A 19,521-nucleotide genomic window follows, 5' to 3' on the forward strand; every position below is an offset into this window, starting at 1 on the left:
TGTAGCTGTTCAATAGATACTAATATAGGCCAAACACAACTGCCACTCTTGAAGACTTCTACTAGCTCTTTCTAGGCCCTGAAAAAAGAAGAGCTGACAGTGGAAGTTACTGTTTGAAGTACATTAAAGGTCCTACAGAGCTTCAGCATGATAAACTCAGTCTATGAACCATATTCTGAAACTTCAGTGGGCAAAACTATGTCTGCTCAGCCCTACACTGAGGCAATGACCAAATGTTTGTTTGCATGAAAATGGGCAGAATAATAATATATGAGAGTTTATTGAGGTTGAGTTTTGTTAAAGATGTTGTGAAGTTAAGTAGATACTTTGTGTAATCATGGGAAGGGCTGAGGATTTTCTGGAGTTCAGGTTTTATTGATAAACATCCCTTCAATTTTTAAGGAAAAAAAAAATTTGCCTGCCAGAGTGTTTTAAACATCAGTTTTCAGTTCTCAGTTAAAACCTCCAAGGCTATGCTTTCCTGTGAAGTGCTGAGAAAAAGCAAAGAGAGCTGGAGAGTTGGCACTCCAAAAATCTGTTCCCTAGTCTGTTCCAGTGTGTGCTTAACAGGGGGTAATATCCACATTGGCCTTGAGAGTCATCTGTTTGAAGTGACCCTTTAGCACACAAAAAATTAATTTTTAATGAGGCTAAGATCTCTAAAATATACAGAACAGAACTGTATTCATGGCAGGTTAAGTCTCTGTGGTGCTCCCCTGATGCAGATTCTGCCCTTTTCTAGCTTTGCACTTCAGGGACTCAGAACAAAGAAAGTAATTTTTCTATTTAGATTAGCTGTCCCAAACTCTGCAAACACAATCTGTGCTCAAATAAGCATTTCTGCACTGCTGCCACTTGGAAAAAAAAAAAAAAACAAAACAAACAAACAAACCAAACATTTTAAAAGTGTGTGGGGAAAAAAAACTTTTTTTTTTCCTACTTTTTCAGTTTTTAAGCACATTTTCCATCAGGGAATGGATAGGTTCATGAAAGAGACAGAAAGAAGGATTTCTGCCACTTGCCCAAATTCAAAACTGATGCATTTCACCTTTGAAAGCAGCAACAAATCCTATCCTGTGCAAAGAAGAGGCCAGTCCTGTGAGCTGTACTCAGAGGCCCCTGCATCCGATCCGAGCCCTACAGGATGACCATACGGTATTGCTGGGGCAGACTTTGGGCTTTGCACAGTGCTGCAAGGAACAGGCAACACTGTCTGCAAAAATGGAAAACCAAAACAGGATGCCAACTTCAGAAGAACTTGCATGTGGGAACAATAAGGAAAAGACCTGGAAGGAATCTGAAAAAAGAACTGGCCGATGGGTCTGTGAACCACAAACTGGATTTCGAGGTCAGTGTCACACAGAGAGGGCAGGTGGTGGTGAGGGAGCTCCCTTTCCGCTTCACTGTGGGGCATCTTACAGCTACCTGTAACGTCATTATGGGTGCAGGCTGGTGCTGTTTATATTTCCTTGTCCTTAGGTTTGATGACCTTGTAGAACATTTCAGAAAGCTTTGGTTGACTGACAAAATGGAGAAGTCAGGAATGTGATGGAACTTTTCTGCCTTACCATTTGGGCTGGCAGCATCTCAGTAAAGAAGATGAGCACAGAAGTGATAGTGGAGTTCAAGGAAAAAAGGAAGAAGGTCTGGAAAAGTCTAACTAGCAACCAACTCCCCTCATACCCTGTCAGTAAATCTTCTCTGTAACTGAGTTAATTTACTTTCTAGTGTTTTGTTCTGTACAAAAGTAGCAGTATGTCAGTAGACATGTCTATGCCACCGCTTCTGCTAAATGAAACTTACAGTGCTCCTGAGGAGGTGGGGAAGCTTTGGCTGTATAAATCCCCTTTCTGAAGGTGCTAAAAGGCACATTGCCGATCTGAACAGAAGCCAAGTGGAAATCTGGCTTGCAATCCAGGATGCTTACAAGGCTGCAAGAAAGCACTTTGAAAGAAACAAGGTGATTGTGGCAGACCTGGATGCACAATGGCAGGCAGACTTGGCAGAGATATGCAACAGTTTTCCAAATACAATGATGGTGTTAAGTACGTTTTAACAGTGCTAGACATACTATCCAAGCATGGGTGGGCCATGGTCTAAAAGGCAAAACTAGTTCTGAAATTATCGAAGCTCTTAAAGCAATTTTTAACAGACTGACCATGGAAAAGAATTTTTAAACCAGCCTTTTAAAGAAGCTGTTAAAGCAGTGTAACGTTCACCGTTTTGTTACCAATAGTGAGGTAAAAGCCTCTCTTACTGAGCATTTTAACAGGATGCTCAAAACCAAGATATGGAGATATTTTACACCACACAACACTTCACTACATTGGTGTGTTGTCAGAGTTTATAGAGAGTTATAACGAGAGCCTCCACAAAGCTGCAGATGTGAATACTTCGAACACCACAAGGGTTTGGAAAACCGCATCTGGGGCTGTGTTTAAAGCATCTGCTTCTGACACCCTGCCCGCTGACACCCTGTCCCTTGATCAACATCAGCAGTGTACGCAGGATGCTTGCCCACATTGTCTGTGTAAGGTACGATTCCCTCAAATCACACTGCCGTTGTTGGAGCCAAGGGGCGGCACAACGCTTACACGCATTCAAGAGGCATTTGCACACTTGGCTGCTGCTGCCAGATGACCCAGACACTAAGTGTCCCTGGCAGTGCGAAGGAGCCACAGCATCAGATCCTGCGTTTGGTATTGGTGATCAGAGGAGTCACCATATAGATGCGTTGTTGCACACCTTTCTTAGTGCCTCAATAAAGCTTTGTTATAAAACAAAGTCTGTATCCTCAGGCTCCATTACTGTTTGGTCCACAGAGCCTGTGGCAATTTCTTCCCAACATGGCTTCCAGTAGAAGACTGTTGTTTACCTAGACTTTAGTAAAGCCTTTGACACTGTTTCCCACAGCCTACCTGAAAAATCAATAATGGATAGTAATCTGAGGGCTGTACCAGGGTAGGAAGCTTTCTCTTCATGTCTTTAACCCAGGCCCCAAGGAGGCAGCAGACTTGCTAAGAAGTGGGTCCAGTCTGCATATTGGGCCTTCTGTTCCCCTCAGAAGAGAGTCTCCTATGACAATGTCCCATCTTTTTTTCTTTGTGGAAGTGGTCTTAACGCAGGGCATAAGCCGACTTAACCTCGGTGACACCTCCGAGCTAGGTGTATCATTGTCCTCCTCGTTGTTCAGTTCCACTTGGAGACCCTCATTATGCAAGGGCACCTGGGAAGGTGGGGCAGTCACAGAGGAGACACACCTGCTGTGCCGGGCAGGAACGTGTCGCCATTGCCCCCTGTCCCTTAAGTCACTGTGTTCAGCCAGGCGGAGAGAGTATAGGGAATCCTCCGTATCATATGTGCTGTCTGCCTGTTGGGCCTGTCTCGGAGAAGGTAGGGTGCAATTCCAGTAGTCTGTCTCTCTCACACTCCCTGATACTCCTCAACCTACTCACCTCCTCCCAGAGCGCTGTCACTAAGCAGAGGAGCTCCTCTACCTGGGTGCACCTCCCACAGGTGTGCTCACTGCTGCCATCCGATACTGCAAGGCACATCCTGCAGCGTGACATCTGGGTGGCAGCATGTTCCCACCGGAGCTCTGTCTGGGAAGCTGCATCAGTCACAGTGGGTGCAGAGCTTAGAGAGGCCATGGCTTTCTGCTGGGTGGATACCGTTGCTCCCTGGTCAAGCTGGCAGGGCTTCTGTGCCCTTCTTGCATGCCTTTCTGTGCAAACTGCTGTGCCATGCCCTTGCTGACGTGCCATGCCCTGTTTGCCTGCCCTGTTCGCAGCACTCCTAGTTGCTACCACTCTCCACGGGCTTCTTTTATATGTAGGAAGGGGGCTTCGCTGACGTTGCTCCTGGTGCCGCACAGGTCTCATCAGCCGCTGTCATGCGAGCTGCAGGCTCCTGGTGGGTCTCTCCTGCCGGGTCTCTCCTGCCGGGTCTCTCGGCTCCCCTGCTTCGGGAAAGCGCCCTGTACACTGCACTAGAGTGCTCCACTGCTGATCGTGCCGGCACTAGAGCTGCTTGCGTTGGTGACTGAGTGCTAACTTCAGATGAACAGGGACCCCTGAATTACTGAGTTCAGACTCCAGAAGGATGTGCACAGAGTGTGGAAGGGTGAAGAGGCTACTCAGGAGGCACATAAGGCATGGCCTTTGGGTGCAGGGATGGAGCCAGGAAAACCAAAGCGCAGCTGAAGCTGGAACTAAGTGAAGGATGGGGAAGGCAACAAAAAGGGCTTCTGTACAGGCTTCGGCAGCACAAGGAAGGCTTGGTGAGCTAAGGGAAATGTGGTCCCCTACTGGAGGGGGGAGGATGCAAAGAGGACGGAGCCAGACTCTTTTCACTGGTGCTCAGTGACAGGATCAGAGGCAAACGGTGCAAACTAAAAACACAGGAGGTTCTCTCTGAACATCAGGAAACCCGTTTTTATGGTAAGGGGGAACAAACACTGGCACAGGTTGCCCAGGCAGGTTGTGGAGTCTCCATCCATGAAGATACTCAAAAGCCATCTGGGCATGGCTCTGGGCAACTGGTTCTAGATTGCCCTGTTTGAGCAGGGGAGGTTGGAGAAGGTGACCTCCAGAGGTCCCTTCCAACCTCAACCATTCTGTGATTTGGTGAAATCTTCTAGTAGTATCTGTAGCAGTGAAGCTTCAACCACAGTGGAAGCTGATGCAGCTGGGAAGCATTGATGCCAGCTGGACACACACCATAGACCTGATGGGATTCACCCTAGGGTGCTAGGGGAGCTGTCTGGTATCATTGCAAGGCTGCTCTTGATCATCTTCAAAACGTGTGATAGGTTGACCCTGGCCAGCAGGCAAGCATCCACACAATTGCTTGCTCACTGCCTCCCTCTGCACACTCCTGCAGTGACAGGGGGAAGACAAGAGCGAAAACAGAAATGAGAAAACTCTTGGGTTGAGATAAAAATAGTTTAACAGGTGAAGGAAAGAGGAAAAAAACCCAAGTGATATAAAAGGAATCACTCACCACCTCCCACAATAAGAATGATGTCCAGCCAGTCTTCGAGCAACAGCAGCCTGGAAGACAACACACACACGCCTCCCCCCCCACCCCGTTGTTCCTTCCTCTACCCTAGTTTTTATTGCTGACCATGACACCATATGGTATGCAGTATCCCTTTAGCCAATTCACGTCAGCTGTCATGGCTGTGTCTCCGTCCAATTTCTTGCCCATCCCCAGCCTACTTGCTGGGTAGGCAGAGTATGAAAAAGAGGAAGTCTGCACACTGTGCAAGCACTGATCAGCAGTAGACAGAACATTGGTGTGTTATCAATGATGTTTCAGTCACACATCCAAAGCATAGCACCCTGGCTCCTATGAAGAAAATTAACTCCATCTCAGCCAGATTTAGTACACTCCCCTTTCCTTGTCAACAAGGGAAGCTTGAGATACAAAGCTTGAGAAACACAGGGGTCAAGGACACCCTGATGAGAATTCTTAGAACAGATGAATCATCTGTCTGTTTATGAGAGTTATACAAAGGAATAAAGCTCACAGAAGGCTTACACTAGAAAAAATTATTCTAGACTACCATATACACCCCATTGTAGCCTACCCAGAGGAAACTTGTTTTATAGCTCTATACTTTTTACAGAAGGATGCATGGGAAAGTTAATAGTAATTCCTACTGGAACATTCTTGCCTCTAAATTGGAGATATAGATTTGATGGATGGACTATTAGGTGGATAAGGAACTGGCTGGATGGCCACATCCAAAGAGTGGCCATGGTTCAATGTCCAAATCAACATACTGGGACCAATACAATTTAGTATCTTCATAAATGACATAGTGGGATTGAGTGCACCCACAAGTTTGCAGACAACACCAAGCTGAGTGGTACAGTTGATACGCTGTAGGGAAGTGATGCCATCCAGAGGGACCTTGACAGGCTCGAGGAGTGGGCCTGTGCAAACCTCATGAAGTACAACAATTCAGCTTGGGGAAATCCCCAGTATCAATCCAGACTGGGGGATGAATGGATTGAGAGTAGCCCTGTGGAGAAGCACTCAGGGACACCGCTGGAAGAAAAAACTGGGTATGAGCTGGCAATGTGCGCTTGCAGCCCAGAAAGCCGATCATATCACTGGCTGCATAAAAAGAAGCAAGGCCAGCAGGTTGAGGGAGCCGATTCTGCCCTTCTATTCTGCTCTCATGAGACCCCACCTGTAGCACTGCATCCAGTTCTGGGGTCCCCAGGACAAGAAAGGTATGGACCTGTTAGAGCAGATCCAGACGAGGGCCATGAAAATGATCTGAGGACTGGAACACCTCTCTTATGAAGAAAGGCTGACAGAGCTGGGGTTGTTCAGCCTGGAGAAGAGAAGGCTCTGGGGAGATATTACGGCAGCCTTTCAGTACCTAGAGGAGCTTATAAGAAAGATGCAGAAAGAGTTTTTACCAGGGCCTGTAGTGACAGGACAAGGGGCAAGAGTTTTAAACTGAAAGAGGGTAGATATAGAATGGACATAAGGAAGAGATCTTTTATGATGAGGGTGGAGAGACACTGGAACAGGTTGCCCAGAGAAGTTGTGGATGTCCCGAACCCAGAAGTGTTCAAGGGCAGGCTGGATGGGGCTTTGAGCAATCTAATTAGTGAAAGATTTGCAGGAAGTCTGTTAGATTATTCACAACGAATTCTGGGCTCTCGGTTCATGGGCATCCTATCTCAGGTTGAATCACTGCAGGTCGCCATTCCTACCAGTGGCAAAAGAAAAGTGTTTCAGAAGGGTGGTCAGACTTGAGATGGGCTGCGCTCCATCTATAAAGGCAGCTTTTGGCATGAGCATTTGAATTCGCTCATATCCATTAACTGTGAACTTTAAGCAAGGTGATATAAAATTTAAAACACATCCTGGCCATGTGAAAGGGAAAAGTGGCTGGCGCCTTTGGGAACAGAGGCATCCAAATGGAAGGTGGAGTGCCTGATGTCGCTGCCTTTATGGTGGTACCTGTCATGTGTAGATGACTCACAGGTCTCCTTAGCACAGGAGAGGTGAGCCATATCACTTCAAAACCTAGAGCAAAGGGACTGTTAGGCCTTTTTTAATCAGGCTCCCCACATCTGTCCAAAAAGCAGTATTCAGTTAATGTTCCTCTTTACATACATCACATCATACTCATGCATGTCATCATACACCTTCCTGTTTTTCTCCTTCAATCATGCACTTGTCAAGCATGTGTAATTGGCTAATTACTTTCTCCATGTGCTAAGACATACTCAAACCTCATTTCACCATCAGCAGCTGATGATGAAACTCATCATGCAGCCTATGGCCTGTACACTACAGATGTCCTGTAGTCATCCTTTATACTCAGTGAAAAGGAACAGAAATTTCTAAGGCATGGTTTCACCATGTTTAAAACAGATTACCTAAATCATGTCCTCTTTGCTAAGGAGAGTCTAGAAAAGTGTATGAGATACAGGCAGCTGGAGAGAAGTTCAGTTGCCTGAACATAAGGGCCATTTTAGACACTTTAAGGTGTGAGAGGCATCTGCATGGGACTGGGAGGCATAATACAGGGCCTGTGGGAGACCTTCACTGTAATGAAGCAGAGCCACATGCCAGGTGGGATATCACAGGGTCTCACCAGCTTTGTTTTGTGCAATGGTGTTCCTTATCTTGAAGAAAGCCCTCAGCACAGGGGAATGTAAAAACTGCATGATAGCAAATATATTTATTTTTTCTTTTCTAGTGAAAAAGATTTCTCCATGATCACCAGATTTTCTATTAAAGAACACATCTATTTGCAAACTTCACTGATCCCAAAATCCCTAACTGGGTTATTCTTAGAGAACCCAATCCAGCAAAATACCAAGCACCTAGCATACCATATAAATTCACAGGAAGTTTCCAAAAGCAGTGATGGCATCACTAGGCCAGAGAGTCTGGCTGCAGAGAGCCCTGCTTAAGAAATGTAGCATTTATTCCATCTGGTCTTTTCTTCTCTCAGGGAGCTAGCTTCTGTTGTGTTTCTTCATTTAAACATGATCTGATCCACCTTTGGAGAAAAGAAGGGAAGAAGAACTGTTAAATGTACCTCAAATATTGTCTACTGCCTGACACTTGAAAGCACTGCACAATAGAGACAAATACCATTCCTCCTTGACAACATCATGCTCCTGAGCCTGCCAGACCCCAGCCTTGCTGTCATCCCCATTCCCCAGCTGCTGTTCTCATAGCCCAGAAGTATCATGTGGAAGGCAGTGAAGATCAAAAAGCCTGGTCTGGTCTGTCTTTCTGCTTCCATGAAGGCCCTTCACCAAGACAATTTCTTCTTGTTCAGAGCACACAAATCCCATTCAGCACACACTTAATTACAAGTAATTCAGACCTAACTGCGTTTCAGTCAGAAGAAACAAGCGGGGTGCCTATTTTAGCTGCCTCCTCAGCTACAGAGCACAGTGCAAGACCTGTGGTCTTCAGAAAAGCACCTCACTAGACCTAGGAATGATCCAGCTCTCTATGGACCCTGGTCTCTGCCGGGTCTCCTTCAGCATGAAGGCCTTCTTTATAAAACACCCCTTCCACTGAAAGGAGACACAATCCATCAAAAACTGCAGTGTGAGGATCTCCAAGGGTTTAAGAGATGGAGTCCTAGCTCCTTGGAGGCTGTGAAAGAATAGCCGTATAATTCTGACCCCAGATCTTATACCATGAGAAAGAAAAGCAGTAATTCTAACCAGTTCGACTCCTATGACATCAACAACCTTGAGGAAGGGATTGATACCTGACTGGTAATTTTAGAAATGGGATATAGTTCTCCAGAGAAGGTAGTAACAAGGCCTGAAGCAGACAGCTGGACAAAAGCAATGATGACAGGTATCAGAGAAGTTCACTGGGAATCAAGTGAAAATACATCTTCTTCGTAAGGTACATGTGACACTTAGCCAGCCTGTAGGACTCAGGGCTAGGAAAGAAGATGCCTACAGGGGCACCCTTTTCACAGGCTATTCTTGCTCTCCAAGGAGGGCAGGCAGGGACCATGGGATGACCAGGGTCCCAGTGCTGCAAACAAACGTTGTTCGCAGCCTTCTCTGAAAGAAGCAGCCACACAGATCCAGTGACACACCACACTGAGTACTGCCCATGCAGCAGCTGAAAAAATGCCCCATGGACCCCTATGTCCTCACCGCATTTTCTGCAGCTGCCAGTCAGGATGTTTCAGCTTCTCACACAGCAGCTGCATTCCAGAGCATCCCAGGCTGTTAAAACCAAGGTCCAGTTCTCTCATGCTCAGATTGGTGCTGAGCACAGTGGCCAGGTCCCCACAGCAGGTGCCAGCGAGTCTGCACATGCACAGCCTGCAGAAGACACATCGAAAAGAGGTGTGAGGCTCACCATAGCTGTGATGACCAATGCACCTTCCCACCAGGTCAGTGACTGTAAGCTATGCCTACCCTACTCCACACCCCACGTACATGCCAACCACTCTGTCAATGAGGGACCAGTATTGGAGCCACCATGCATTCCCAGTCCAGCTTGTAGTGAACCCTCAGCCAGCCCCTTCTCAGAGATGCACAGTGGAAGGATAAGAGCCAATGGGCACAGGCTGGGTAACACAGGAAACTCTAGTCAGATTTGAGAACACAGGAAACTCTAGTCAGATTTGAGAACACAGGAAACTCTAGTCAGATTTGAGAAAAGTTTCTTAACCAGGAGTGTGGTCACCAAGGGTCCAGAGACGCTCCAACCTAAATCATGTTATGATTCTGGGTATGGGCAATACCCTGCTGGCTGACAGCCCTTCTAGCAATAGGTGGAGCCATGGATAGTCTGGAAAAGAGGTCTGTGGAGACACTGCTACAGTCCTTCGAACCCTCCCTCCATTCACGATATAAACTCAAGGAGGCACTCCTTCAACAGAAGACATAGTAACAGTAACTCCGCTTTTGCCAATCTAATCCTTACTGCAGGACCTGCTCATTCCTGGCAACATTTCAAATCTCTAGACGAAGACCTCCACTAGCTTCTGCCCTGCATCCTTCCACTGCCCAGCTACTCTCCTGGCTCAGGTGGGAGACCTGACAAGACTATATTAATTGCCCAGTTCACCCATGTTTGTGTGTTTCAGGATCCACTTCCTCTTGCATTGGCTCTGCATATCCTTACACAACCCCTTCAAACTTCCACAGTATCGCTCCTGAATCCCACTACAAAAGTGGGGACCAAAAGCTTAGCAGCAATTTCCTCTGCTTGATGACCTTGTAAAAGTGATATATGGCTTCCCCCACTTCATGAGTTCTGCCCATCTGAAAATTCCTCTCTGCTGAGAGGCTTTAGATGTTCCCCAGTCTCTTCTCTGGTATAAGCCTTGCCCACCTTTGCCCCTCAGCATAAGGACACAGGCATCAGGGCATCCTGCAGGTCATCTCAGCTGGCACAGGCTGTCTCTGTGCAGGATCTCAGTCAAGCACCTCCAGGGAGCCCTGTGGCAGTTCTCTTTCTTCTTTCAGAGGATCTCAATAAGCAGCTTCCCAAACACTTTCAGTGCTGAGACTCCTTCCCCCCCGCCTCAGTCTATGCTGACCCTGCCCATTCTGATGAGTGCTGGAGATCACTTGAGAAGAAAAGGCATGCTTCATGGTTTTTCAGACTGTGATTTCTCAGCTCAGTGCTACTGCTCCCATTTCAGTCATGAGAGATGTTTGGCTGAATTCCATTGCCATAACAAAGGGATCCAGTCTCATTTAAGACAAAGGGGATATTTGGATAGCAATCTGGAGCCTGCAGATTAAACACAGGGCCAACATGCATGGGTAACTGGAGGGCTATGTGAGAAAAAAAAGAGAGCCTGAAAAGAAAAAAAGAGAATTCTCCCTAAAGAAAGAGCTGAGTGACCCAGCTCACACTGACTCGCAAGTAGTGGCAGTGAGCTAATGCAGATACTGTGCACGCAGGGAGTCCAGGACGGACTCTCCACCTCAGTCCCATAGGACCAGTCCCATAAGAGATCCCTACATTTCAGCTGGTCACACAGAGGCCTCTGCACTACTGCAAGACAGAAAGACACCCCAAAGGGGTGGACATCCCCCTAGGGTGCCCTAGATTCACACACTGGAAGGAGGAGTCAGCCCTGACAGAAGAGACCTTTCATGGTGACGGATGCTCTGGCCTCTTCCACTGCTTGCTCACTTGGGCCTCTGTGCCCCTTGGTCAGCAGAGACCTGAGCCAGAGCAGGAGGTGGCTGAAGGGGCACCTCTTTCACACACTCTTCTTGTTCTCCTGGCATGGCAGGCAGGGAGCACAGGGTGAGCAGGAAGCCAGCACTGAAGATATCTTGGTCTTAGCATCTTCCCATTTTTGCAGGAAGCAGAAACCCTTCCGCAGTCCTACTGAGTGCTGCCCATGGTGCAGCCGAGGAAAAGCGCCTATGAACCCTGTGTCCCTCACCGCAGTGTCTGCAGCTGGCAGAAAGGATGTTTCAGCCCCTCACACAGCAGCCGTACTCCAGGGTCTCCAAGATCATTTCCACCAAGGTCCAGCTCTCTCAGACTCTGGCTGGTGCTGAGCACCGCAGCCAGGTCCCCACAGACAGCGCTGGTGAGTTGACAATGCCACAACCTGCAGAGGACAAAAATGAAGAAGATCCATCGAGTTGTCACAACCACCAGAAGAGATGCTCTCACCCACCAGCTCCTCACCACACCAATGACCATAAGCCATGCCCACAAACGCTGCCCACAATCACACCACACACACTCCAAGGCCAATGAGGGGCCAGCACCGCAGCCACTGCCTGCTCCCTGCCCTGCCCACAGCCAATCCCCTCCCAGGAGGCTCTGCAGGGCCCCTTAGCCCCACAGCTCTGCCCCACACATGCAGGACCCACCCAGGGGAGGGCTTTCCATGGCTCCACCCTCACCCTCTCCACCCACCAATCGCAGCTAGCCATGGCACCACATAGCCCATTCAGTCCCGCCCACTCAGGGCAGCAGACACTGACAGCTCAGTGCCATGCCCATTGCCCCCAGGCCACGGCTGCAGCCCTTTGCTTGCAAGCAACTGGAAGGCTCATTTCCCCAAAAGGTGAGCCAAAGGGAAAGCACCCAAATACATCCAGAGTGTGATCATCACACCCTCCACATCAACACTTCTGCCCTGTGCATCTATCCTCGTGGCTCAACACTACTTACAAAGGTGAATACACCCTTTCAATCCACCAACCTTCTTGATTAATTCCCACCAGTTCCTGTCCCTGACCTTCTTCCCCACTGACTGGCTACCCCCAAAGGCTAGAGACAACAAGCGGGAATTTCTCTGAACTCTGTCTTCTCCCCAGACACAGTCACATCAGCGTGCACACAAGTGCTCCCACTGCCCCATGGGGGCGGGCACAGCTCGATTTCACTGTCTGCCTAGAGGGTCCCACTGCCGTGGCACATACCCCATACGACTCGAACATCCCCCTGGGGCTCACTGTGACGAGACAGCATCTATGCAAGAACCCTGACATTGGGAATGGCAGCTTGGATGGCCATGTGAGTAAAACAGAACAACTGGAATGGCAGCTGAGTGACCCCAGGACATGTGTTGACACATGGCCATGGGCACACGGTGCAAAGGCAGACACTGCACCCAGGAGATCAGGACTGACTCTCCCGCTCAGTCCCACTGGAAATGTCAAAAGGATAGCCCTGCCTCTCTACTGCAGTAGAAGCAGAAGCAGAAGCAGAAGCAGAAGTGGCATGCATCCCCCTGCAGTACTACAGAGACCAGGGCTGGGGCAGAAGGTCCCTAGGCAAGACATCTGTCACAGCTATTATTGCTGTCCTGGCAGGGCACGCAACAAGCACAGGATGAGCAGGGACCCCACCCTGACAATGCACCTCACGGGTAGCCTCTTGCCATCCCTGCACACAGGCAGGAGCTGCCCTGCCCCAGCCACAAGCTACACTGAGTGCCACCCATGGGGCAGCCAAGGAGAAGCCCCAATGAGCCCCGTGTCCCTCACCGCAGTGTCTGCAGCTGGCAGGAAGGATGTTTCAGCCCCTCACACAGCAGCCGCACTCCAGGGTCTCCGAGCTCATTTCTTTCCAGGTCCAGCCCCCTCAGACTCTGGCTGGTGCTGAGCATTGTGGCCAGGTCCCCACAGACAGTGCTAGTGAGTAGACAACGCTGCAAGCTGCAGAGGACAAAAATGAAGAAGATCCATCGAGTTGTCAGAACCACCAGGACAGATGCTCTTGCCCACCAGCCCATCACCAAATGATGACCATAAGCCATGGCCATAAACTCTGCCCACACTCACCCCACGTCCACCCCATGCTCCTGACACCTGGCCACAGGTCACCTTGTCCATTCAGGTGCTTCAGTTTTTGCTCAAGACTTTCCAGATACTGCCAGCAGCTTCTCAGAACAGGCCTTCTTGCTTCTGCTTTGAGTGCTTATACATGTTTTGTTCCACCATGAGCAAGAAAACCTTCCCTTGGTAGGGCCTTTCCCAGCACAATGCCTCTTTTTAACTTTGCTTTGATCCAGGGAAAAGCAGTACTTCCCACCTCAATTTACAGTGAGCTGCCCCTCATGTGTTTAAAGAGTGGATAGGGAAAAAGCACTCCCAAAAGCCCTCCTTAACAATGAAGCCATGAAAAAGGAGCTTTCTCATTTCAACACCAAAAGAAAACATTATGCAAATTGCCTGAAAATCAAAAGAAATGTTGGTGAATGGGGATCTGAGGTATACAATTGTAGGGAGGAGAGTGACAAAGAAAGCACAGCCCCAGCTAGAAGAAAGAAAGAGAGGCCACTTCTGGTGCACTCTGTGGCTTAAGGACCCCATGAAAAGTCAGAGATGAGGGGCAAGTACAGGAGAGAGGGGAGAGCAGGCTAGAGATTTAGAGGGGGAAAAGCTAGAGAAGAAGAAATGTAAGTTCTTGCTTAACTAAGTCTGAAAAGTGGAAAGGAGAGCAAATACCCTGAGCACTGAGGCAACACTGATAGCAGTTGGAAGAAAGAGATATCCTCAGTAATAATGTCCCCTGGAAAGACAATGTGACCATGAAACATGGCATAATTCCACACAACAGGACAGGCTGGGCCATGAGCAGGTATAAAGCAGACTCGCTTGGCAAAAGATGACCTAGGGCCTGGTTAGCCACCCTTCTGCAAATGTGAAGAGCGACAGGCATTCTGGAAAACAGGTCTATGAAGACCTTCAGACAATTCTTCAGACCCTCCTTGCATTCACAATTCAAGCCCAAGGATGCAAGCTTTTGACAGAAAAACCAGCATCAGTAACTACTACTCGGTCAATCTAATCTTTGCTGCTCATTCCTGGAAGCATTTCAAAGTCTCCAGGCAAAGGCTGACATAAAGATCTCTGCTAGTATCTGCCCTGCATTGTTCTGCTGCCCAGCTGCTCTCCACATGCACAGGTGGGAGAGCAGACAAGACCATTTTAATACCCCAGTCCAACTGCATGTGTTTCATGATCCATTTACTGCATGGCTCCACATGTTCTTACGCAACCCTCCCAGCTTCCACAGTATTGCTCCTGCGCTCTGGTGTAACAGGGGGGACCACAAGCTTAGTACGACTTGCATCTGCACAATGACCTTGGAAAAGCAGGTCACTCCCCCTCACAAATTCTGCCCAGCTCCTGCCTCTGATGAGCACCCTTTGCAATACCAAAGTTCCTTGGACAGCCACCCAGGGCTTAAGAGATGAAAAAGGGCCAACAGAGCTGGATGCCAGGAGGAGTCTGAGGGTAAAAGGACTGACTATGTTACATAAGAAAAAGCTACCATATAAAGATGGCTTCGAAGACATGTGCAACAGAACTTGACTGACAGTGACCTCGCCTACACAAGTGGGTTTGCTGCTACAGTAAACCCGACCTAGAATAAACTGGCTGAAAGCGACAAAGTTGCAACAAAATCATGCAAACTCAACTAATAGCTATGCATAAAGCACACCTGCACAGGGGGTTTGTGTACACAAATACCCAAAAGTGAATGGTAACAGATGATATCACAGCCAAAGCCAATAGGTTATGTAAAATGTAAAAACGAATACATAATTAGTCTTAAGATTGCATATAAGGAATCAAGAGTTGCAACACAGGGTCCTTCTCATGCTCCCAGCCAAGAGGAACCTTTATTGCTAGCAATAAAACAATTATTTATTATAAAAGGATTATTATTTATAATAAAAATATTGCGGGCTAGTGTGTATTTCTGCTGCCTTCTTTCTGATACCCATGCACTAACTAGAAGAAAAATGTAACCAAATCCATTTCAGTAACACTGGAAAAGAACCTGAGTGACCCAGCAAATGTCTGGATACATGAACATGGCCACCCTGTACAAAGGCAGACACTGTGCACTCAGGAGATCACGACTGACTCTCCCGCTCAGTCCCACTGGAAACATCAAAAGGATAGCCCTGCCTTTCCGCTGGTTGCCCACAAGCCTCTCAACTGCAGTACAAGAGGGAAGCATGCCCAGAGAGGCATGCATCCCCCTGCAGTACTACAGAGACCAGGGCTGGGGCAGAAGGTCCCTAGGCAAGACATCTGTCACAGCTATTATTGCTGTCCTGGCAGGGCACGCAACAAGCACAGGATGAGCAGGGACCCCACCCTGACAGTGCACCTCATGGGTAGCCTCTCGCCATCCCTGCACACAGGCAGGAGCTGCCCTGCCCCAGCCACAAGCTACACTGAGTGCCACCCATGGGGCAGCCAAGGAGAAGCCCCAATGAGCCCCGTGTCCCTCACCGCAGTGTCTGCAGCTGGCAGGAAGGATGTTTCAGCCCCTCACACAGCAGCCGCACTCCAGAGTCTCCAAGATCATTTTCACCAAGGTCCAGCTCTCTCAGACTCTGGCTGGTGCTGAGCACCGCAGCCAGGTCCCCACAGACAGTGCTGGTGAGCAGACAACGCTGCAAGCTGCAGAGGACAAAAATGAAGAAGATCCATCGAGTTGTCACAACCACCAGAAGAGATGCTCTCACCCACCAGCTCCTCACCACACCAATGACCATAAGCCATGCCCACAAACCCTGCCCACAATCACACCACACACACTCCAAGGCCAATGAGGGGCCAGCACCGCAGCCACTGCCTTGCTCCCTGCCCTGCCCACAGCCAATCCCCTCCCAGGAGGCTCTGCAGGGCCCCTTAGCCCCACAGCTCTGCCCCACACATGCAGGACCCACCCAGGGGAGGGCTTTCCATGGCTCCACCCTCACCCTCTCCACCCACCAATCGCAGCTAGCCATGGCACCACATAGCCCATTCAGTCCCACCGACTTGATGCTGGACCAATCAAGGCAGCAGTGATGGATCCTCTGGTCCCCAGACCATTATCTCCTACTGCTTTTCCTTGTGGGCACCAATTGTACAGAGAGGAGTGAACTCAAAAGTATCAAACATGACTCTGGGGGCAACAGTCAGGGGCATGGGGGCCCAGGTGATCTTCTCCTTGATCCTTTTGTGACGGGGAAGGATTGAGGAGGCGTGGAGGAACCCCATGGGTCAACAATGGGTTGCACAACCGGTGTTGACAATAGTGTTTTGTTTTTTCATGATCGTGGGATTATCTTTGAGGACTGATAAGTGCTTTAAAAGAGATGGGATCCAGTTGCCTAAGTGGGAAAAAAACATTCTTTCGAATAGGCTGGCTAAGGAGAGCTTTAAAATAGGAACAATTGGGAAAGCAGAGGATGATCAAAAATCAAGTGGGAAAGTGCTGGACAAGGTTGGCAAGCAAAGTGTTTGGGATGAATTAAACTCAGAGACCTTCTAATCAAGAAAGCAGGGCTGAGGGGTGCCCACCCCAAGTGTATCCACATACATAAGGAACTGCCCACAAGACGAACTATGAGGAAAGCTCTCAAATCCTTTCTTGGAAATCAGCATGGCTGGGTGCATCTCTGAAGTGCATGTACAGTAATGCATGACCACAGGGAACAAACAAGATAAATTAGATGTGTGCATACAGTAGCAGGTCTTATGATCTCACTGCAGTCAGACATGCTGGAATTCCTCATGTGACTGGACTGCTGTAACAGATGGATACAGGCTCTTTAGCAACAACAAGCCTGGAAGGCCAGAAGAGGGACTTGTGCTTTATGTGAGACCCGCAGAGATGCATGGAGTTTTGCCTAGAGATGGACAATGAGGCAGAGCTTATGGTTAAGGATTAAAAAGCAGACCAAGAGGGCTGAGACTGTGGTGGGTGACAATCTGATAAGGAACTGGAAGCCCCGGGTCCTCATGAGGAACTTGAACAAACCTGGTATCTGCTGGAAGAACAACGCAGCAGGAAACAAACAAGGTGAGAGGTTTCTGGAGTGCATCAACAACAACTTTCTGATACAAGTGACGGAGGCGCTGACGAGGGGAGGCACTCTGCTGGACTTCGTGCTTACAAACAAGGAAGAACTGATCAAAGATGTAAAGACTGGGGACAGTCTTGGCTGTAGTGACTGTGAGATGATGGAAGTCAGGATCCTGAAAGGACTGGTTAAAAAAATTAAAGAAAAAAATTACAGGGAAAAAAATAAAAAGCAAGATCATAACCCTGGACTTCAGGATAGATGACTTTGGCCTGTTCAGAGATCTGCAAGGAAGAATTTTATGTCTTGGAAAGGAACAAGATCCAGGAGAGCTGGCTGATATTGAAGGACCACCTCCTCCAAGTTCAAGAATGGTCCATCCCAACAAGGAGAAAAAGAAGCAAAGGTGGGAAGAGGCTTGCATGGATGAATAAGGAGTCCTGTCAAAACTCAGTCATAAAAAGGAGGTGGAAGCAGGGGCAAGTGACTTGCGAAGAATATAGAGACATTGTCATGTGTGCAGGGAAGGAGTTAGGAAAGTCAAAGGTAACCTGGAGTTGAATCTGGCAAGGGACGTGAAGGGCAACAAGAAAAGTTTCTCCAGGTACATCAGTAGCAAAAGGAAGACCAGGGAAAAATGTGGACCTACTGCTAAATGGGAATGGGGACCTGGTCACAAAGGACATGCAGAAGGCCAAGGTACCAAATGCTGCCTTCACCTTGGTATTCACTGATAAGACTAGCCTTCAGCAATCCCAGCTCCTTGAGACCAATGGAAAAGTCCAGGGCAAGGGTAGACTCATCCTCAGTGGAAAGGATCACATTATAGAATATTTAAACAAACTGGACATAAACAAGTCCATGGAGCCTGATGGGACGCATTGAGGGAGCTAGTCATTGTCACTGCAAGGCTTCTCTCAACCATCTTTGAAAGGTCAAGGTTATCAGGCTTTCCTCCTGTGGACAGGAAGAAAGCAAATGTCACCCTTAATTTCAAGAAAGCCAAGAAGAAGGATCAGCCTCACCTCCACCCTGGGAAGGTGATGAAGAAAATAATCTTGGAAACCATTTCCAAACATACAAAGGACAAAAAGGTGACTAGGAGTAGTCAGCACCAATTTACAAAGGGCAAATCATGTCTGACCAACCTGTCAATGATGAAATAATTGGATGGATGGATGAGGGGAGGGCAGTGGATGTTGTTTATCACAACTGGGTTTTGACATTGCCTCCCTCCATCCTCATAGAAAAAGCAATGACTAATATCTAGAAAAGTAGACAAGGAGGACTGAGAAGTAGTTGAACATCCAGGCTTGAAGGATTTTGATCAGACAAAGTTCACCTGGAGGCCAGTAATGAGTGGTGTACCTCTGGGGTCGACACTAGACAAATGCTGTTTAACATCTTCATTAATGACCTGGACAATGGGACCGAGCACACTCTCAGTAAGATTCCACATGACACAAATCAAAGGAGTGATTGATAGACCAGATGAGTGAGTTGCAATTCAGAGAGATCTAGACAGGCTGGAGAAATGGGTAAACAGGAACCTCAAAGGCCAACAAGTGAAATCTGAAGTCCTTCATGTGAAGATGAATAACTCCATACATCAGTACAGACTGGGGGCTGACTTGCTGGAAAGCAGCTTGGCTGAAAAGGACGTGGGGGTCTTGGTGGACACCAGGCTGAACATAAGCCAGCAATGTGCCCTTGCAGCAAAGAAGGCCAACATCATCCTCAGTAGCATTAGGAAGAGTGTTACAAGATGTTCAGAGGAGGCAAGCATTCACCCTTTACTCAGCACTGGTGAGGCCACATCTGGAGTGCTGTGTTCACTTCTGGGCTTCCCAGTACAAGAGGGACAAGGACATATTGAAGGAAATCCAGAGAAGCATGATTAGTGGATTGAAGGATCTGTCATAGAAGGGGAGGCCATGAGAGTTGAGACTGTTTAGCCACTAAAAGAGAAGGCTTAAGGGCATCTCATCAGAGTAAAGAAAAGAGAGACAGACTCTTCTCAGCCAGTTCCAGTGAACAGAGAATGGGCAATGGGCACAAAATGAAATACAGTAAATTCCATTTAAATATAAGACAAAAAAAACTTTCTAATGGTGAGGATGGTGAAACCCTCTGGGGTTTTTTTGTCCATAGAGGTTGTGGAGTCTCCATCTTCGGAGATACTGATAACCTGACGGGGCAGTGCC

At 48.2% G+C, this 19,521-nt stretch overlaps 1 protein-coding gene across 6 annotated transcripts in view; it reads right to left on the reverse strand.

The window, feature by feature from the left end:
- Nucleotides 1–3,690: 3,690 nt before the first annotated feature.
- LOC104022814 (NACHT, LRR and PYD domains-containing protein 12-like) overlaps nt 3,691–19,521 on the reverse strand; it is a 33,434-nt gene continuing 17,603 nt past the window's right edge. For 5 of the 6 annotated variants that reach the window (XM_087751219.1, XM_087751220.1, XM_087751216.1 and 2 more), the window contains 5 exons: nt 15,756–15,926; nt 12,990–13,160; nt 11,429–11,599; nt 9,168–9,338; nt 7,684–8,035 (listed from right to left, as the gene is read on the reverse strand). In XM_087751219.1, coding sequence (XP_087607345.1) covers nt 7,984–8,035; nt 9,168–9,338; nt 11,429–11,599; nt 12,990–13,160; nt 15,756–15,926 — 736 coding nt within the window. In that variant the 3' untranslated portion in view covers nt 7,684–7,983. Of the gene's footprint in view, nt 4,876–7,683; nt 8,036–9,167; nt 9,339–11,428; nt 11,600–12,989; nt 13,161–15,755; nt 15,927–19,521 lie in introns of those variants that run through there. The other variant, XR_015703338.1, reaches the window with a different exon arrangement.

This window comes from Nipponia nippon, unplaced genomic scaffold (assembly GCF_047370975.1).
Source record: "Nipponia nippon isolate SJK-2023a ecotype South Korea unplaced genomic scaffold, ASM4737097v1 scaffold_14, whole genome shotgun sequence".
Taxonomy (NCBI): Eukaryota; Metazoa; Chordata; class Aves; order Pelecaniformes; family Threskiornithidae; genus Nipponia; species Nipponia nippon.